The 17766-nt window shown below is 64.3% G+C and overlaps 3 protein-coding genes across 10 annotated transcripts; 2 read left to right on the forward strand and 1 right to left on the reverse strand.

Annotated features, from left to right (window-relative positions):
• The first annotated feature begins 1272 nt into the window (after window positions 1–1272).
• NDUFA3 (NADH:ubiquinone oxidoreductase subunit A3) lies at window positions 1273–3879 on the forward strand. Of its 2 annotated transcripts, none has more exons than XM_036443173.2 (4): window positions 1273–1412; window positions 1631–1705; window positions 3448–3525; window positions 3735–3879. In XM_036443173.2, exons 1-4 carry the CDS (start codon window positions 1403–1405, stop codon window positions 3824–3826), a joined length of 255 nt encoding a protein of 84 aa, XP_036299066.1. In that variant the 5' UTR covers window positions 1273–1402; the 3' UTR covers window positions 3827–3879. The 2 variants fall into 2 exon arrangements, with proteins under 2 accessions (XP_036299066.1, XP_045439393.1); XM_045583437.1 differs by having other exon boundaries at window positions 1388–1460.
• A 48-nt stretch (window positions 3880–3927) lies between these two features.
• On the reverse strand, window positions 3928–7501 carry TFPT (TCF3 fusion partner). Of its 2 annotated transcripts, none has more exons than XM_036443172.2 (6): window positions 7133–7501; window positions 6474–6732; window positions 6056–6126; window positions 4656–4725; window positions 4366–4581; window positions 3928–4092 (listed from the first exon to the last, which is right to left on the reverse strand). In XM_036443172.2, exons 1-6 carry the CDS (start codon window positions 7153–7155, stop codon window positions 3973–3975), a joined length of 759 nt encoding a protein of 252 aa, XP_036299065.1. In that variant the 5' UTR covers window positions 7156–7501; the 3' UTR covers window positions 3928–3972. The 2 variants fall into 2 exon arrangements, with proteins under 2 accessions (XP_036299065.1, XP_045439392.1); XM_045583436.1 differs by having other exon boundaries at window positions 6000–6126; window positions 6470–6732.
• Window positions 7502–7591: 90 nt separating this feature from the next.
• On the forward strand, window positions 7592–17766 carry PRPF31 (pre-mRNA processing factor 31). Of its 6 annotated transcripts, none has more exons than XM_045583434.1 (14): window positions 7592–7725; window positions 8789–8973; window positions 9078–9138; window positions 10963–11046; window positions 11822–11919; window positions 12721–12827; window positions 13274–13443; window positions 15004–15161; window positions 15384–15473; window positions 16259–16404; window positions 16488–16560; window positions 16956–17084; window positions 17178–17276; window positions 17396–17766. In XM_045583434.1, exons 2-14 carry the CDS (start codon window positions 8797–8799, stop codon window positions 17519–17521), a joined length of 1518 nt encoding a protein of 505 aa, XP_045439390.1. In that variant the 5' UTR covers window positions 7592–7725; window positions 8789–8796; the 3' UTR covers window positions 17522–17766. The 6 variants fall into 6 exon arrangements, with proteins under 6 accessions (XP_045439390.1, XP_045439391.1, XP_036299061.1 ...); XM_045583435.1 differs by having other exon boundaries at window positions 16277–16404; XM_036443168.2 differs by having other exon boundaries at window positions 7597–7725; window positions 8786–8973.

Below are 17766 nucleotides of genomic sequence, written 5' to 3' on the forward strand. Positions count from 1 at the left end.
CTGATTCTGCCTCACCTCCCTGCACGTGCCCCCAGGAGACCCAGCAGTTCTCCCTTGCTTCTCTCCCCCCGCCATCGCCCCCCATTCGCTAGGTGTCTGGGTCTCCAGAGCCTGTCTTTCTGTACCCCAGCCCCGCTATGGACCCGGAGAGAGGGCGTGGGGGGGCTCACACGAGAGGGCCAGCAGCTGGAGGGTCAGTACCAGGACCATGGTGGGCAGGTCTGCCCGGAGCCGGAGCCGAAGGCAGGGCTCAACCCGGCCCTCTTACCTCCCAGGAAGTGAGGCAACATCAGAGTCAGAGTCAGAACCCTGTTGAGGGAGGAGAGCGGGAAGGGAAGGGGGGCGGGGAAGGGAAGGCGGGGGAGCCCTGAGGACCGTGTCACAGCCCCATAGTGCGTGGGAAAAGTTGGATTGGGGTAGAGTTCAGTAATTAAAATTTAAAAACAATTAGCAACTGTCCTAGCCGGTGTGGCTCAGTGGGTAGAGCGTTGGCCTGCAGACTGAAGAGTCCCAGGTTTGATTCCGATCAAGGGCATGTACCTTGGTTGCCGGCACATCCCCAATAGGGGGCGTGCAGGAGGCAGCTGATGGATGTTTCTCTCCCATCGGTGTTTCTGATTCTGCTACGTGATTCTGGGGGCGCAGAGAGGAGTCAGGACCCGGCTGCTGCCTCCCAGCAGCTCCCAGTCTGATGGGCAGACAGCTGCGGACCCGGTCAGTTTAAAAACAGGTCCTGTGCGCTGTAATGGAGATGGGGACCCCCTCTCCCCGGGGCACCGTGAGCGTCCACAGGAGACCCCTGTGCTGAGAGTTGGCGTTTCAGGACGAACTGATTTTGAGCGGAGGCCTCGCATGAAAGCTCGGGTCATTGGTCCTCTCCCAGCCTCCACTTGCCCATCTGTAAAATGGGCTCCCATAGGTAAACTAAGACATGAGGGCTACTGCCGTCCGCCTGGGATGAGCCGCAGCAGCGGCAGTGGGGAGAAGTTACTCCTCCAGAGGGACGTCTGGGCGGAGAGAGGAAAGAGGGCGGCGGCAGGTGTGCCAAGAAGGGCTTGCCCTTCAAAAAGAGGAACGTCGCCATAGACCTCTGTTCTGCTCCAGTGCGCACGCGCGGAACCCAAGGCTCCTTGGGCACAGGGACCACAACTCCCAGAGTGCTCCGCGCCAACGCCGCGGCCTGGGATCGCTGTTTTACGTCAGTGCGCACGCGCAGACTCAGACCGCCGAGCCTCGGGAGCAGGGACTACAAAACCCAGCGTGCTCCGCGCCCTCGCCGTGGCCTAGGATCGCTGTTCTACGTCAGTGCGCACGCGCAGACTAAGACCGCCGAGTCTCGGGAGCAGGGACTACAATACCCAGCGTGCTCCGCGCCGCCGCCGCAGCCGCCGCCGCGACCAAGATGGCCGGGAGTGAGTTCTGGTGCAGCTGGAGCGTGGGGCGCGGGGCGGACGCGGGCGGTGCGGGGCTGGGGCGCGGCGGTGCCCCCGCGGAGGCGGTGGGGTCATGGCCGGAGGGGGCCGCTGAGGCCACGCGAGGGCTCCTCCAGGGCCGGGGCGGCGCGAGATGGCTGGATAGAGGTCACCGGGGGCATTCCCTGCGGAGTGACCCTGCCCGCCCGCCCCTCCAGGAATCGCCCACTTCATCAAGGATGCCTGGGCCAAGGAGCCGGTGCTGGTCGCGTCCTTCGCCATCGGGGGCGTCTGTGCGTGAGAGCGAGCGTGCATCACCCCCACCGGTGTCCCCACCCCCCGCCCCAAAGTCCCGTGGCCCCCCTCGGGGTTCCGTCCTGACCCCCGGCCGCCCCGACGTTCCGTGTCCCCTCCCCGCTGTGTGTCAACACCCTCACGGGGTTCCCTGGCCCACCCCATCCCCAATTCTATGGTCCTTTCCCCACCCCCCTCCTCCTGCACCTCGAGGTCCACAGTCCCTTTCAAGGAGGGGCGCCCAGGCCTGGCCGCGCAGGAAACCCCCTGAGCGATAACCAATGGCGATGCAGATCCTCCCCGCCTTCACCCTCCCCCCCCCCCCCCCACCTGCGACTTCACTGTGCGCCCCATGGAGACCCTCTGCTCTGGGACAGGGTGCCGCATACTTGAAGGTGCACGGGGGTCACTTGGGGGCACAGACGAAGGGTCCCAGTTCCATTCTGGTCAAGGGCATGCACCTGGGCTGTAGGCTCCTCCCCTGCGGGGCGCGTGCAGGAGGCAACGGATCCATATTTCTCTCATATGGATATTCCTGTCTTTCCCTCTCTAAAATTCAATGGGAAAATGCCCTTGGATGAGGACTTTAAAAATGTTTTTTTTTTAAAAAAAAAGTAGGCTCGGACTCGGCGGGGGGGGGGGGGGGGGGGGGGCGTGTCTGGGATACTGCCTTTCAGTGTCCCGTCTTGTCAGCGCCGTGTCTGCCGGCCATTGGGCCAGGTTCTTAGAAGTCAGTTGTCCTATTAGCCACGGAGCAGCCCTTGAAATGCTACTTACTATGACAAAAGGTACATACAATGTCTGGTGTGTTGAAACTATGATTTGGATGTACCAGGTTAAATATATCTTAAAGTCATCTTGTTTTGCCCTAGCCGGTTTGGCTCAGTGGATAGTGAGGCCTTTGGGCCAAGGGGTTCGATTCCCATCAAGGGCCCTGGCCCTTTCCATCCTGGCCCTGGTCTGGGCACGTCCAGGAGGCAACCAATCAATGTCTCTCTCTCTCACATCAATGTTTCTCCATCTCTTCCCCCTCCTATGCACTCTCCTTAAAAATAAGTATCAGTGGGAAAAGTGTCCTGGAGTGAGGACTAACAAAAGGTATATATGCTAGAGGCCCAGTGCACGAATTCATGCACAGGTGGGATCCGGCTGGCCTGCCCCATCAGGGCTGATTGGGCTGGCCGAGGGGCTGCAGGAGGTTGGTGGGCGGCTGGCCCTGCCCTCCCCCATCCAGTTGAACTCCTGGTTGAGGGGACCGTTTGCCTATTAGCCTTTTATTATACAGGATATCTAACTTGTTTCCACTGCAGTGTGGCCATTAGAAATGTAGTCACGTGTCAGTGTTGGCCTAGAGCGGCCCTTTCGGTGCCCTGCCCCACCCCCAGGACCCCTGGCTCCACCCTGGCGGACTGTTCCCGCACAGCCCCTCTCCCTCAGCGTGTCTAGGGTTCCCCTGGAACGTTCCCAAGATGCTCCCCCACCTCCGGGGACCCCTCTCCACACCAGCCCTCAGTCCATTTCCCCCCCCCCCCCCCCCCCCCCCCGTGCCCTCCAAAATAATGATAAACCCTTCTGAGAAGCAGGGACCCTGGGGTGCCCATGGGCCTCTTGGGGGTGCTATACCTGACCCCCCTCCCTCCCCTCTCCCCATGCACTCAGCCCCCACGTTGCCAGGGTTCGGCTCCTGCCCCTCCCCCTCCCAGAGCCCTCTTCCGGGGGCCTCACCCCCATGTCTCCACAGCTTTGCTTCTGCCCTTCATCAGCCCCTTCACCAAGTACGCCATCATGATCAACGAGGTCACACCCTACACCTACCCAGGTGAGTGGGCTGTCCGCCTGTCCGGTTTCCTGCGCCCCTAGGTCTCCATGTCCCCGATGGTCTGTGTGTCTGGTGCTCTGACCCTCCCTCTCCCGTCTCCTCGCCCCGGGGGGGGCCCTGGTCCCCTCTGTGAATGTGCACCCCCAGGCCAGCCCTTCTCCGGGGACCCCGGAGAGCGGCTGGTCTCAGCGCCCGCCCTCCTGCCGCAGTGCCCGTCCGGGATGATGGGAACATGCCCGATGTGCCCAGCCACCCCCAGGACCCCCAGGGCCACAGCCTGGAGTGGCTGAAGAACCTGTGAACCGGCAGAGAGGAGGTCCCCTCCCCTGTGACCCCCAATAAAATGTGAAAACCGACCCAGAGTCCAGTGTGTGTGATCAGAGGCGGGAGCAGCAGACAGTGGCTGAGGAAAGCACGGGGTCCGTTTATTGGGGGGGGGGGGGGGTGTCAGTCAAAGGGGGGGCTGGCTAGGGTGGGGTAAGGCAGCAGCTTGTCTGGCCCCCGAGTAACCCAACTGGAGTCCAGGGCCTCGTCCGCTTCGAAGCCAAAGTCTTCCTCCACCTTTATCTGGGGGCGAAACGCTCCGTGTGAGGTGGCCCGGGGCTGGGGGAGGCTCTGGGCCCCACCATGCCTGCACTCGGGGACCGGCAGCCTCCTGGTGCACCCCAGGAAGTCCCAGCGTGCCTGGGTCCCCGTGGTCTCCAGCCCCGTCTCCCCTCCCATCTCCCTCCAAGCCTTCCTCTTCCCACCCCAGCTTTCCTGGCTTTCCCCAACTTCCTCCTCCCAACCCCAACCCTCTGCCGGCCCCTGACCCCTGACCCCTAACCCCTGGCCTCCCACCTGCACGGGGGGCAGCTCCGGGGTCAGCGGGACCCCCGCTCGGCGTCCCTCCCGGGGCGCTCGCCGCCTCTTGCGCCCGCTGGGCCCCTCGCCGGGGGCCGGGCTGCTGGCTTCGGGGGCCGGCGTCCTCCTGGGCGGGGACAGCCCCTCCTTCTCCGGAGGCTCGTTCTCAGCGTTGCCCGGGGTGGGGGCGTCTGTGCCCTGGCTGCCCTCATCCTGGAGCGGGGCGGGCGGCAGGTGAGGACCGTGTCCTGGGCTCCCGGCTCCCCCGGCCCTCGTCCTCTGCTCACCTCCAGCAAGATGGTGAACTGGCTGGCCCGGTAGTCGTCGCCGTAGGAGTCCAGCACCCTCATGAGGAACCTGCACCCGGAGAGGAGCGCCGGGGACCCCTGGGTCTCTGACGGGCAGGGGAAGGGGCCCCACAGCCCGGCTCTGACTCCCTCTGAAGCCAGAAGGGCTGGAGGGCTGGGGTCTGAGACCCGGGTGCCAAGTGCCTGGCCAGCCAGTGGACTTGGGGCAGGAGAAGGCGACTCCACCCCTTAGCTTCCCGCTGTCATCGGGAGGGACAACCCATCTGCAGGGACGGCTGTGACACCACAACCAGACCCGGCCGGCCAGAGAGCACGCGGGGGATGTGGGCTGAGCAGACGTTCAATGTGGCCTTCATCTTTATTCACAACTAAAGGGCCAGGGGGGCCTGTGCAGGACACCCGGGCGGCCTCAGCTCTCAGGGGCTCTGCCTGCTCCTCCCCATCCCTGCTTCTGAAAGTGCCCTGTCTGGCCCTAGCTGGTGTGTCCCGCAACCAAGTGCATGCTCTTGACCTGAATCGAACGCAGGACCCTTTGGTTTGCAAGCTGATGATGCTCTATCCCAGTGGTTGGTGAACTGTGGCTCTGGAGCCGCGGTTTGCCGACCACTGCGTAAGGCATTATCCTTACCCAGAAGTTTTGACTTCAGGTTAGAAACATTACTAAAATGTTGTTTTTTTAAAAGTGTTTTTCCCTAAGGCAGTGGTCGACAAACTCATGAGTCAACAGAGCCGCAGTTTGCCGACCACCGCTCTATACACTGAGCCAAACCAGCTAGGCCTGGGACTGTGGCTCTTAAGGCCAGAATCCCTTCCTTTGCTGCCCTTTCGGCTCAGGGGGTATACACCTGCTCCCCTAGGCCCGGGCAGCTCTCGTCCCGCTTTTGGCGGGACAGTCCTGATTTTTAACAATTTGTCCCACGACCCGGGACAAATTGTTAAAAATCGGGACATCTGCCCTGGCTGGTTTGGCTCAGTGGATAGAGCATTGGCCTGTGGACTGAAGGGTCCTGGGTTCGATTCTGGTCAAGGGCATGTACCTTGGTTGCAGGCATATCCCTGGTGGGGGATATGCAGGAGGCAGCTGATGGATGTTTCTCTCTCGTTGATGTTTCTAATTCTCCCTCTCCCTTCCTCTCTGTAAAAAAATCAATAAAATATATATATTTTTTAAAAATCGGGACATCTGGTCACCTTATGCAAGACCCAATCCTACTCCTGGTCCCCCACCGGCCTCAGCCCTCCACCCTCCTCTGCAGCCTGGTCTCCTCCTGGCCCCAGATGGCCAGCCGGGCACTCCGGGCAAAGTGGAGAAGTGAGAAGCAGGTGGGAACGAGGTCCGGGGCAGAGGCAAGCCTGCCGGTCAGGTGCGCAATGGTTACCTCCGCTCCTGCTGGAGTCTCCGTGTTATTCTCTGTACCTGGTGGAGCCTGTTTAGGACCCGCTCGTTCACCTGCGGGGAGGGGGCGAGCACAGGTCAGCTGCACCCACTCAACGGCGGGTGCAGCCAGCCCAGCTGGGGGCCAGGAGGCCAGCCCGCAGGCCATCTGTGGACCGGAAGGGGCTGTCCCTCCTGCATATGCTCACACTGCAGGACAGGCACCTGTGAGGCATCAGCGAGCTGATCTGGGCTTGTCACCGGAGCCCCTGGAGGAGACAGCACTCCAGGTGTGGAATGAACGAACGATGCAGGAAAAGACTCATCCTGCTGGGCGAGAGAGGCTGCGCCCGCCCACGCTCGGGGATGGGGAGTGAGCACTCAGGCCAGGGGACCCCAAAACGGAATCCACACTCACCTACCTGCTCGATCTCCCTGCAGCGCCGGCCTAGCGCCTGGTACTTCCTGCGATTGAGCTCCCGTTGGCGCCGCCGCCGGCCTCGGGCCGCCTCTTCCTCCTCATCGCGCTCCCGGAGGCTGGAGCCGCCCAGCCCCCCGGACACGAACTCCACCTCGGTCTCAAGCTCGCTTTCCAGGATGTGGCCGCCGAACAGCGGGGGCAGCGCCAGCTCCGAGCCTGGAGGGGCTGAGAACTCTTCAAAGCCCACGGCTGCCATGGTCCTGTGGGGCCAGGGGGACTCAGGGACCCTGAACCTCCGGGCCCCTGCTCCTCCCTCCAAGCCGGGAGGCCAGGCCCCCCAGCCTCTCCTTCAAAGGATCCAGAATTCAAGCCCTGACCCCCGAGAGAGTTCAGACCCCCCCGATTCCTCCTCCTAAGTATTTAGGGAAGTTCAAGGTCCCAACCCCTCACTGAGACCCAGGAATCCAGGCTTCCAACCTCTTGACGCCCCAGCCCTCATCCCCCTAGGATGCCTGAATACAGACCCCAGTCCCTAATAAAGAATTCTAACCCAAAGCCATTCCACGAACTACAACCCCCATCAGCCCTCAGGGCAAAGCGCGGATGATAGTATATGCTGCAGCCGCACCGTCTCTTGGGATTTCCCCCAAAGCCACTTACCCCTCTCTCTGCTCCAGCTCCATTTCTCCCCGGCTCCCGGCGCAGAACTCCCGACGCTGCAAACCTCTAGGTTATAAAGTGCTTCGCAAAACTACACGCCCCATCAGAGTCCACAGCCAAGTCCACCGGGGCTCGGCCGCTAAGCCTCCTGGGAGTTGTAGTTCTCTATTTCCGGCTTTCCTCTCTCGCCCCCCCCCCACCGCCACCCCGAGTCCGGGCCCAAAGGCCCTTGTTCTCCGGTCTCACGCCGCCACCGGTCGTCCCGAGTCGCCTCCGCCTTTATCCTGGTCCGGACGCCGCGCCGCCTGACCACGGCGACTCTCCTCCGCCCGGGAGGCTCGGTCCTCGGCGGGCCGTGGGCCGGGGGAGCCCCTCGCCTCGCACCCGCTCCGACCCGACCGTCTCCGCCCAGCGGCCGGTGCTAATAAAGTTGTTGTTCCAACCGCGCGCCTGAGGGACGGGGCGCGGGGGGCCAATCAGAGCGCGGCGCCGAGTCTGCCGCGGCGCGCGGGCGGGACGTCATCAGTGCGCGTCACCGAGCGGCGCCCGGAGCTGAGTTCCGGGGAGCCGTCGCGCGCGGAGGGAAGGCGGTGGTGAGTGCGGCGGCGGCCGGCGCGCCTGTCGGGGGCGGGGAGGGGGCGGCCGAGGGCGAGGACATGGCTGACCGCCCGGAGGTCGGGGCCCCTGCGGCGGCAGGACCCCCTCCACCCCGGCCCTCAGCGCCCTCCGCCCGGGGAGGCGGGCGCTGAAGTCCCCACGGTAACCCCCAGTGTATGGGGTGCCGCGGGCGTGCGGGCTGTCACCGAGAGTGGGGTGCGGGGGTCAGGGAGCTGGGGTGCAGGGCGAAAACGGGCGGCTGAGGAGGGCCCGGGCCCGAAAAAGTGGGGGAGACGTGGGTGAGGTGAGGGGGGCAGGTGAGGACTCGTGGGCCCCGGGGTGGGGGGTGGGGGTGGCAGGTTGGGATCAGGCGACGTCTTGGTGCCCGCCCCGCGCCGGGCGCTGGGGGAGCGAGCGAGCAATGAACGAAACGGGGTCTGTTCTCACGGAAACGTTAGCTTCAAGGGGAAGGCGGGCGTTCCAGTGTTAGAAATTAGATTTTGTGGTTGTTAGTCTTCACCAGAGAGCATTTCCCCCGTCGCTTTTTAGAGACAGTGGGAGAGAGGGAGGGAGAGGGAGATGGGGGAGAGAGAAACATCGATGTGATCCGTTGGCTGCCTCCCAACCCACATCCCCACCAGGGAGATCCAGCCTGCAACCCAGGGACTTCCCCCCTTGACTGGGATTCGAACCCGGGACCCGTCTGTCCGCAGGCCAGTGCTCTCTCCACTGAGACACACCAGCCAGGCAGGATGTATCTCTTAAGCTTTAAGGAGGGGGTGTGCTGTGTCTTGTCAGTGAGGTGACCGAGAGAGGGCAGGTGGTGTGAGTTATGGCTGGAGATTATCTGGGCTCTGGGGGTGTTTGTTCGTGGGTTAATTCAGTTGGTGTTTACTGAGCACTTACTATGTGCCGGGCACAGCTAGGAGCGGGAGAGCAACGCAGATGAAAATGCCGGTCCTGTGGGGCCTGCGTGCTGGCGGGGTGGACGCGGGTGGACCAGGCCTCCTGGGGGGAAGCCCCTCGGTAATGAGGGGCCCCCTGCTCTCCCCCCAGTAGGCCTCGGGATGTCTCTGGCAGACGAGCTCCTGGCTGACCTCGAGGAGGCGGCGGAAGAGGAGGAAGGAGGCAGCTATGGGGAGGAAGAGGAGGAGCCGGCGATCGAGGATGTGCAGGAGGAGACGCAGCTGGATCTGTCCGGGGATTCGGTCAAGAGCATCGCCAAGCTGTGGGACAGCAAGATGGTGAGCGGCCGCGGCTGGGCTGGACGGGAGCTCGGAGGGCGTGGTGGGCGGGGCTTCTCTCTCCCCATCCCTGTCCTGGGAGCTGACCAGCCTCTCCTCCCCAGTTTGCTGAGATCATGATGAAGATCGAGGAGTACATCAGCAAGCAAGCCAAAGCTTCGGAAGGTACCCTCCCCTCGGCTTTATCCTGCCTGGTACCCCACCGTACGGTCCCCGCCAGGCTCCAGGGCCCCTGCTGTTGCTTTTGCGGCTTTGAAAGCTGGTTGCTCTCCCTCCCGGCCTTTCCCTGAGCCCTCTTCTCCTGCATCCCAGCCCAGTCCCCTTCTCTCCGAAAAGATGCTGTTTTACAGCGCTCACCAGTCGCCTAGGTCTCTGTCCAGGTTCTAAGCAGGTCACAAGAACAGTTACCGGGGTTTCACTACTTGTCCTGTGTGGTTGGGTTTTTTTTTAGCACCCAGTTTTATTTTTTATTGTTTAATTACAGTTGACATACAGTATTATATTAGTTCCAGGTGTATAGCATAGTGGTTAGACGTTTACCTTACAGAGTGACCCCTGCTAAGTCTAGTGCCCACTTGGCAGCATCCACAGTGGTTATAATACTAGAGGCCTGGTGTGTGAAAATCCATGCACTGCAGTGGAGGCAGGGAGGGGTGTCCCTGAGCCCGGCCTGCCCCCTCTCAAAATCCGGGAGCCCTCAGGGCCAGGAGGCGACCCTGCAATCAGGGGAAGGCGACACCCCTATCACACCTCTGCTGCTGCCACTGCTGGTAGCGCAACTTTGGCCGGCCCTGGTTACCTGAGCCTCAGGCAGGCCTGGGTGGTTGGGGGTGCTGAGGTGGTTCCAGGCGCACCATGCACCTGTCTCCCCCACCTCCATCTCCCTCCCACTGTCTGGGCTGGAAGGACTGTGGGACTCCGGCAGGGCTGAGGGGCCTGGGCGCCACCAGCTTGGTGATGGCGTGATGGTCAATTTGCATATCCCCTCTTTATTAGATAGGATTATTGACGCTGTTCCCTGTGCTGTACTCTGCATTCCCCTGACTATTTGGTTTTTGTGTGGGGGTGTTTTTTTTTTTTGTGTGTGTGTGTGTGTGTGTGTGTGTGTGTGTTTTAAATATGTATTTTGTTGATTTCAGAGAGGGAGGGAGAAGGAGGGAGAGATAGAAACATCAGTGATGACAGAGAATCACTGGGATCCAGCCCCAAAACCAGTCATGTGCCCTTGACCGAGAATCGAACCATGACCTCCTGGTTCATTGGTGGACACTCAACCATTGAGCAACACCAGCCAGACTCGCCTGACTATTTGTAACTGCCAATTTGCACTTCCTAATCCCTTCACCTCCTCCACCCAGCCTCCCAACCCCCTGCCCACATTTTCTTTACATCAGCGTACCATTTTCATTAAATGTATCTCAGAAGGAGAGCTGTGTTACTGTGAGTGGAAAACTGGTATCTTTGGTGGACAGGAAGTAACCGCAGACGTGCAGGATTACTGAGCGTCCACTAAGGCCTCCCTCCCAGCTGGGGGCAGCGCTGGGCTGGCTCCTGACCGGTGGGGCCAGCTCTCGGGGCGGTCCTGTTGCCGCCCATGCCTCCTGCCAGGGTGGGGTTCTGGGTTTGGTGGCCGGAGGTTGTCAGGCTCAGGTGACGTCAGAGCGGAGTGTCAGGGACATTCACTGTCCCTTTCTGCAAAGGGAAGACGGGCACCTCGGGGCAGGCACCCAGAGGGGTCAGCCGAGGTCAGCAGGTCCCAGGCAACAATTGGGGGGCAGTACCTCCTAGGAGGGAGGGAGCTGGGACCCTCTGCAGCCACCAGAGGGCCAGCTGACCCTGCTTCGGGGGCCAGGGAAGTAGTGATACCTGGATTGGACTTGGAAGTGTGAATGTGTCAGGCGCATGGCGGGGGGTGGGAGTGACCAGGGAAAGAGCTGTGTGGGCAGAGCCGCGGGCACGGGCACCCACTGCTGTCTCTCGCCCTCACAGTGATGGGACCGGTGGAGGCGGCGCCCGAATACCGGGTCATCGTGGACGCGAACAACCTGACCGTGGAGATTGAGAACGAGCTGAGTGAGTGCGGGGGGCAGACAGCCCTGCCTGGGGCGGCGGGGGGGCGGGGGGGCAGGCAGGGTCCCCGGGCCTCTCCCCGAGCCCCGCCTCTGCTGCTGGGGCCTCTGCTGCTGAGGCCCGGGCTGCGCTGAGGAGGAGGAGCGCCCCCTCCCTCTGCGTGGGAGGGGTGGGCAGTCCGGCTGGGCCTGGGGTGGCAGTGTCTGCCGCCCAGGCTTTCTCCTTGTTTGTTTTCTTAAGTGGTTTCTGTTGGTTTTTAGAGAGAGAGAGAGGGAGAGATAAGAACACCGATGAGAGAGAGACATCGATTAGCTGCCCCCTGTGTGTGCCCCCCCCCCTTCTTCCCTGGGAATCGAGCCCATAAGCTGGGCATGGGCCCTGACCGGGAATCGAACCAGGGACCTTTTGGTTCATGGGCCAGTGCTCAGCCACTGAGCCACACCGGCCAGACCAGGCTCTTTCATCTTGTGGGTCCGCTGCCTGTTTGGTGGTACCAGGTGACTGCCCACTTCAGCCCTCGCCTCCAGCAAGACGGCCGAGCCGGGGGCACACCTCTCCTTTCAGGGGTGCCCTGAAGCTGCACCCCTCAGCTCTGGACCAGCACTGGCATATCCGGCCTGCCCAGCAGTGAGGGAGCGGGAAAGGGCCCTTCATTCTGGGTGTCCTTGCGCCCCGCGAAGCTCGGGTTCAGTTACTAGAGCGAGAGGGGAGGTGGCTGTGGGGATAGCCAGCCGTCCGCCAGTCCCTCATCAGATGTCTCCTGCCCCGCCCGCCTCAGACATCATCCACAAGTTCATCCGGGACAAGTACTCGAAGCGCTTCCCCGAGCTGGAGTCGCTGGTCCCCAACGCGCTGGATTACATCCGCACGGTCAAGGTGGGTGCGGGGGCCCCGTGGGGGGGGAGGCCCGCCCCCGGACCTGGCGGGGAAAGGCTGCCCGAGACGGTGAGCACAGGAGCGGGAGCAAGCTCAGCTAGTGACGTTGGAGGCCCCAGCCGCCTCCCTCACCCTCGGGGCCTGGAGGGGTGACGGCTGGTCCAGCGGCTGCCAGCTGCCCAGGGCATGAGGGCAGAACCTGGAAAGGAGGTCCTCACGGCTCCTCCTCCCCACCCTCTGCTCCCTGGCTCTCCGGAGAGGAGAGGGGTCTCCTGAGGGAGAGTGGCTCAGGGAGCGGGGGCGGAGCAGTGGTGTGGAGAGCTAATGGGGGGCAGCCGGGCAGAGATTTGGGGGAAGAGTGTTCCGTGTCAGGACCCGATGGATAAGGAGCCCTGGGGGGTTCAGGGAGCGAGAAAGAGGAAGTGAGGAGGCAGAGCTGACGAGGTCTGGTCACGTCTGGCCTCCGAGCCCCGGGGCTCAGGTGCCGGTGACAGCCGGGCCCAGCCAGAGGCTCCACGGGTCCCCGAGGGGCGGGCGGCGGCCAGGACGTCCGTGCAGGGAGGCGGTGGGCAGATCCGCGCTGAGGGTCGGTTGCTCTGGTCGGTGTCCGCATCCGCCAGCGCCGGGCGGACGGAGCTGTGCTTTGAGCACTGACACTCTCAGGGCCGGTGGGGGCGGGAGAGGTACCTGGCACAGACCCCAGTTCTCCCAGCACCCGGAAGGGATGGGGGTCAGGAGCAGGAGGGCCTGGATCCCCTGGGCCTCCGGGCCGCCCGTCCATTGCCACCGCCTCACCCCCAGGAGCTGGGCAACAGCCTGGACAAGTGCAAGAACAACGAGAACCTGCAGCAGATCCTGACCAACGCCACCATCATGGTGGTCAGCGTGACCGCCTCCACCACCCAGGGGTGCGTATGCCCGGGGAGGGCTGGAGGCTGGGCCCCAGGGTCCGTCTCGGGGACAGTTCACTTCAGTGCCAGTCCGGCAGCAGGCTGGGCTGGGGGTCCCCACTGAGTGAGGAGCCAGCCTTGTCCTGTGGGCAGGCACTCTCCCTCGCGGTGGCAGATTCCCGGATGGGGGAAGTGCATGCACAGGTCAAAGGCCAAAGGGCATATGTCAGACGGAGGAGGGGCTGGGTCGGGAGCTCCCCGGCGGAGGTGGTGGCCCAGCTGCACGCAGGACCGAGCTCTCTGCAGGCGAACAGCAAGCCCCCAGGTTGCCACTGCTTAGGGTATTGGTCCTGAGGCTCACACGCCTGCATGCGTGCACACGAACACGCGTGTGCACACAGCTGGGGGCGGGGCTCCCACAGCAGGCAGGCGGGGAACCCAGCCCTGTGGTCCCCTCCCTGCAGGCAGCAGCTGACGGAGGAGGAGCTGGAGCGGCTGGAGGAGGCCTGCGACATGGCGCTGGAGCTCAACGCTTCCAAGCACCGCATCTACGAGTACGTGGAGTCCCGCATGTCCTTCATCGCGCCCAACCTCTCCATCATCATCGGCGCGTCCACGGCCGCCAAGATCATGGGTGAGCCGGGGGGAGGGGCGCCGTGCCCTCCCGAGGTGGGCCTGGTCCTGGCAGGGCTTCCGGACCCGCAGCCCCTGTAACCGAAACACTCCAGGGCGCTGGGTGAAGCAGCCGTGTTCTCAGGCCTGGTCTGCCACCAGAACGGCTTCAACCACCGAGACTTACTGTCTCTGATGTGCAGGTGCGGGCAGGGCTGGTCCCCCTGAGGACATAGATGCAGGCTCCCCTGGTGGTCACATGGCCATCTCTTATGCGGTCACATAGCCATCCCTCTGAATGGTCACATGCCGTCTCCTTTATGGTCACATGGCCATCTCCCTGTGCGGTCACATGGCCGCCCCTTGGAGTGATCACATGGCCATCTCCCTGTGCGGTCACATGGCCGCCCCTCTGAGTGATCACATGGCCATCTCCTGTGCGGTCACATGGCCGCCCCTCTGAGTGGTCACATGGCCATCTCCCTGTGCGGTCATATGGCCGCCCCTTGGAGTGATCACATGGCCATCTCCCTGTGCGGTCACATGGCCGCCCCTCTGAGTGATCACATGGCCATCTCCTGTGCGGTCACATGGCCGCCCCTTGGAGTGATCACATGGCCATCTCCCTGTGCGGTCACATGGCCGCCCCTCTGAGTGATCACATGGCCATCTCCTGTGCGGTCACATGGCCGCCCCTCTGTGTGTGTCCGTATCGCCTTTTAATGGCGCCAGTCCTGTGATGTCCCATCCCCTAGTCGCCTCTGTGAAGGCCTTGCTCCCAGATACGGTCTCACTGAGTACGGGGTGGGGTGAGGACACCAGCATGTGAAGTTTGCGGTCAGAGGTGGGCCCCTCGCAGCCGCCTTCAGGGCAGGTGTGTGCAGATCAGAACTCGGTGTGGGTCCTGCTCCCTCCCTGGCCTCGCAGCCTCGGTTTCCCCAAGGATGACGGGGGTGCCTTGGCTTCCTGTGGCGGCTGTGACAGCTGACCGCAAAACAAGCCCCACCACCCCACCACCCCCGTCACCTCATGACTGGGCATTCCCTCACGGAGGCTCCGGAGGACCAGCCCCTGGCCTGTCCCCGCTGTAGAGGCCCCCCCAGTCTGCTCTCCCGTCTGTGACTGACACCGCCTTTCTCTTCCACCTCGAGGGGCCCTCAGGTGGCACTGAGCCAGGTCCCCCAGGGCGGTCACCCCGACTCGGGCCCTCACTTAGTTGTCCGCAGAGGCCCTCTGGCCACGAGAGGCACCATGATGGCCTCTCGGGGCTGTTCTGCCCCCAGTGGGCTGGCACGCTGTCTGAGGCTCGTTTTAGGGGTTCCTCCGATGAGCTGAAGGGGTTCCTCCCTTAAAGACACCCAGCACCAGCTCAGAGCAGCAAACACAGCGGGGTTTCCCTCTGACAGCCCTCTTCCCGCCCCCGCCCTGCAGACTGGCTCGGGGGGGCCCCGGGGTCTCCCCAGGGCGGACTGTGCTGCTTCTCCGACTGAGCTGGCTCCTCGTGGGCCCTCTGCATCCGACCAGACTCGGTAAAGCACGCGGACAGTGCCCTGCCCTCCTCACCGCCCCTCCACCGCTGCAGGGGTGGCCGGCGGCCTGACCAACCTCTCCAAGATGCCCGCCTGCAACATCATGCTGCTGGGCGCCCAGCGCAAGACGCTGTCCGGCTTCTCGTCCACGTCCGTGCTGCCGCACACCGGCTACATCTACCACAGCGACATCGTGCAGTCCCTGCCCCCGGTGAGCCCGGGGCGGCGTGCGGGGGGAACGGGGCTGGGGCCCTGCAGCGCCTCTGGCCAGCTGGGTGACCTCTGCCTCGGTCTTTCCATCTGGAAAGTGGGAGGTGCCCCCTGGCAGGAGGGTGGAGCTCTGCCAGGCAGGAGCGGGCCGTGGGGCTGGCGTCGGGAGCCCCGTGGCCTCAGTGATCCTCGCCGTGACTCGCCTCCGTTCCCGGTCTCCCAGGACCTCCGGCGGAAGGCGGCCCGCCTGGTGGCCGCCAAGTGCACGCTGGCAGCCCGCGTGGACAGCTTCCACGAGAGCACGGAGGGCAAGGTGAGGGCGGGGCGGCTGAGCTGGTGCTGAGGGCTGTCCCGGCGAGCGATTGTCCTGACGGGTGGTGTCTGTGTGGTCCCACTGAGGTCACCGTGTGTGTGTCCCCCCCCATCTGCTTCCTGTGGCCGCTGCTCTTAGCAAATGCCCACAAGCCAGTGGCTCAGCGCAGCACAGGAGCGGGAGCCCGCAGGCTCAGGGCGGTCCGCAGAGGGTTCTGCTGGGTCAGACCTGGTGTCAGCCCGGTGGTTCCTTCGGGGCCCCTGGGAGGTGGGTGCCGTGCCCTCTCCCCCTGCCAGAGGCCCCTCCCCGCAGCGTGGCCTCCCGCTGCCTCTGAGGACGTGGTGGCGACTTCGGCCCACAGCCTCCCCACCCCTCTCCTGACCTGAGCCTGACGCGGCCACAGGGCCCGGAGACGCCTGCGGGGCCTCTGGGGACGGGGTGGGGCCTGTCCCCCCACAGCTAGCCCGTCTTCTGGCTCACTTGTTCCCAGAGAGGAGAGGCGTTTCACGGCCCTGAGGCGGCGTGCAGCCAGCCTGGGACGGGGGGTGGGCACGGAGGCAGACGAGGGCTGTGGGCCTCAGGTGCTCGGGCTCAGCGGACGTGCTGAGAAGAGGCCGATTGGGGTCTTTCCTGAAGATGAGCCCTTGGGTGAGAGAGAAGCAGGGTAGAGGCTGACCGAGTCCCAGGCGTTCCCGCTTATTGACCTGCGGGAGCGAGGGTGGGAGGAGGGGCTGTGGTACCCGGGGTCTCTGGGGATCAGTCGGGGATCAGCCCAGGCACCGCAGCCCCTCCCGTGCCCGCAGGTGGGCTACGAACTCAAGGACGAGATCGAGCGGAAGTTCGACAAGTGGCAGGAGCCGCCCCCGGTGAAGCAGGTGAAGCCGCTGCCTGCGCCCCTCGACGGGCAGCGCAAGAAGCGAGGCGGCCGCAGGTGGGCGCCGGCGGGCGGCGGGGCGGGCGGGGAGGGGCTCCCCTGTCCCGCTGGCCCCCCTGACTCCCGGTGCCCGCCCTCAGGTACCGCAAGATGAAGGAGCGGCTGGGGCTGACGGAGATCCGCAAGCAGGCCAACCGCATGAGCTTCGGAGAGGTGGGCCTGGGCCCCGCCGGCCTGTCCCTGCTGCGCTCCTGGCTCTGTCTGTGGCCCTCAGACCTGGCACCACCCAGCCTCCTCCCTGGTCCCCATCCCCAAGCCCCTCTCCCCTTGGCTCTCCATCAACCCAGGATCCTGGTCTGGGCCCTGCTGGCCACCCGCCCCTCCTCCCCTCCCCTCCCCTCCCATGCCCTGCGTCACATGCCCTTCCCCAGTCTCACCGGAGCACCCTCCTGGTCCCACGAGAACCACACTCTCACACACACCCCACCTGTCAGCCTGAGGAGCAGTCACAGGGCCCACGGGGGGCCCCAGGACGGGCTGGTGGGGCGGACGCCGGGGGTTCTAGCCGATCGAGGGGTGACTGACTTCGGACGCCTCGCCTCCCCCAGATCGAGGAGGACGCCTACCAGGAGGACCTGGGCTTCAGCCTGGGCCACCTGGGCAAGTCGGGCAGCGGGCGCGTGCGGCAGACGCAGGTGAACGAGGCCACCAAAGCCAGGATCTCCAAGACGCTGCAGGTGCGGCCGGGCCCGGCGGGGGGGATAGGTGGCCCTGGGGGAGGGCCCAGGTGGGCAGCCCAGCTCACAGCCGCCCTCCCCCTCCCCCCACAGCGCACCCTGCAGAAGCAGAGCGTGGTGTACGGCGGCAAGTCCACCATCCGCGACCGCTCCTCAGGCACCGCCTCCAGCGTGGCCTTCACGCCGCTCCAGGTACCGGGAGCCCCTCCCCGGCTTCAGGGGAGGGAGGGGGGTGCGTGTGGGGCGGGGGCTGATGTCCAGGCGCCAGGCCATCTCCTCACCCAGCTGCGTCTCCCTCCCTCCCCCGCCAGGGCCTGGAGATCGTGAACCCCCAGGCGGCCGAGAAGAAGGTGGCGGAGGCCAACCAGAAGTACTTCTCCAGCATGGCCGAGTTCCTCAAGGTCAAGGGCGAGAAGAACGGCCTCATGTCCACCTGAGGGCGCGCCCGGGCGCCGCCCACGGCTCACGCGGAGGCCACGTGCGCCCGAGGGGCCAGGGCCGGGGGCTCCGGCGGGGGAGCCGGCCACTGCCCAGTGCCCAGACCGACCAGGGGGCACGGAGGCCCCCGCACCCAGATCGCCGCCCCAGTCCGGGGCAGAAGGTCCTTGCCACACCTCGTCTTTGTCCCTTTACCTGGGAAAGGAGATACTTTGGGGGAAAGTGTGATTAAAAGGACATTGTC

This window comes from Pipistrellus kuhlii, unplaced genomic scaffold (genome assembly GCF_014108245.1).
Source record: "Pipistrellus kuhlii isolate mPipKuh1 unplaced genomic scaffold, mPipKuh1.p scaffold_m20_p_184, whole genome shotgun sequence".
In the NCBI taxonomy this organism is placed as follows: Eukaryota; Metazoa; Chordata; class Mammalia; order Chiroptera; family Vespertilionidae; genus Pipistrellus; species Pipistrellus kuhlii.

Excerpts from the sequence above, each read along its gene's own strand:
- NDUFA3 (XM_045583437.1), top strand. The coding sequence starts at position 1,403 with ATGGCCGGGAGTGAGTTCTGGTGCAGCTGGAGCGTGGGGCGCGGGGCG. Across the intron at positions 1,461-1,630 it reads GCGCGGGGCGGACGCGGGCG|GAATCGCCCACTTCATCAAG; the intron begins GTGCGGGGCTGG and ends CCGCCCCTCCAG. Across the intron at positions 3,526-3,734 it reads CACACCCTACACCTACCCAG|TGCCCGTCCGGGATGATGGG; the intron begins GTGAGTGGGCTG and ends CTCCTGCCGCAG.
- TFPT (XM_045583436.1), bottom strand. The coding sequence starts at position 7,155 with ATGGAGCTGGAGCAGAGAGAGGG. Across the intron at positions 6,127-6,469 it reads CAGGGAGATCGAGCAGGTAG|GTGAACGAGCGGGTCCTAAA; the intron begins GTGAGTGTGGAT and ends CCCTCCCCGCAG. Across the intron at positions 4,093-4,365 it reads CGGAGCTGCCCCCCGTGCAG|ATAAAGGTGGAGGAAGACTT; the intron begins GTGGGAGGCCAG and ends TTTCGCCCCCAG.
- PRPF31 (XM_045583434.1), top strand. The coding sequence starts at position 8,797 with ATGTCTCTGGCAGACGAGCTCCTGGCTGACCTCGAGGAGGCGGCGGAA. Across the intron at positions 9,139-10,962 it reads GCAAGCCAAAGCTTCGGAAG|TGATGGGACCGGTGGAGGCG; the intron begins GTACCCTCCCCT and ends TCGCCCTCACAG. Across the intron at positions 17,277-17,395 it reads TGGCCTTCACGCCGCTCCAG|GGCCTGGAGATCGTGAACCC; the intron begins GTACCGGGAGCC and ends CTCCCCCGCCAG.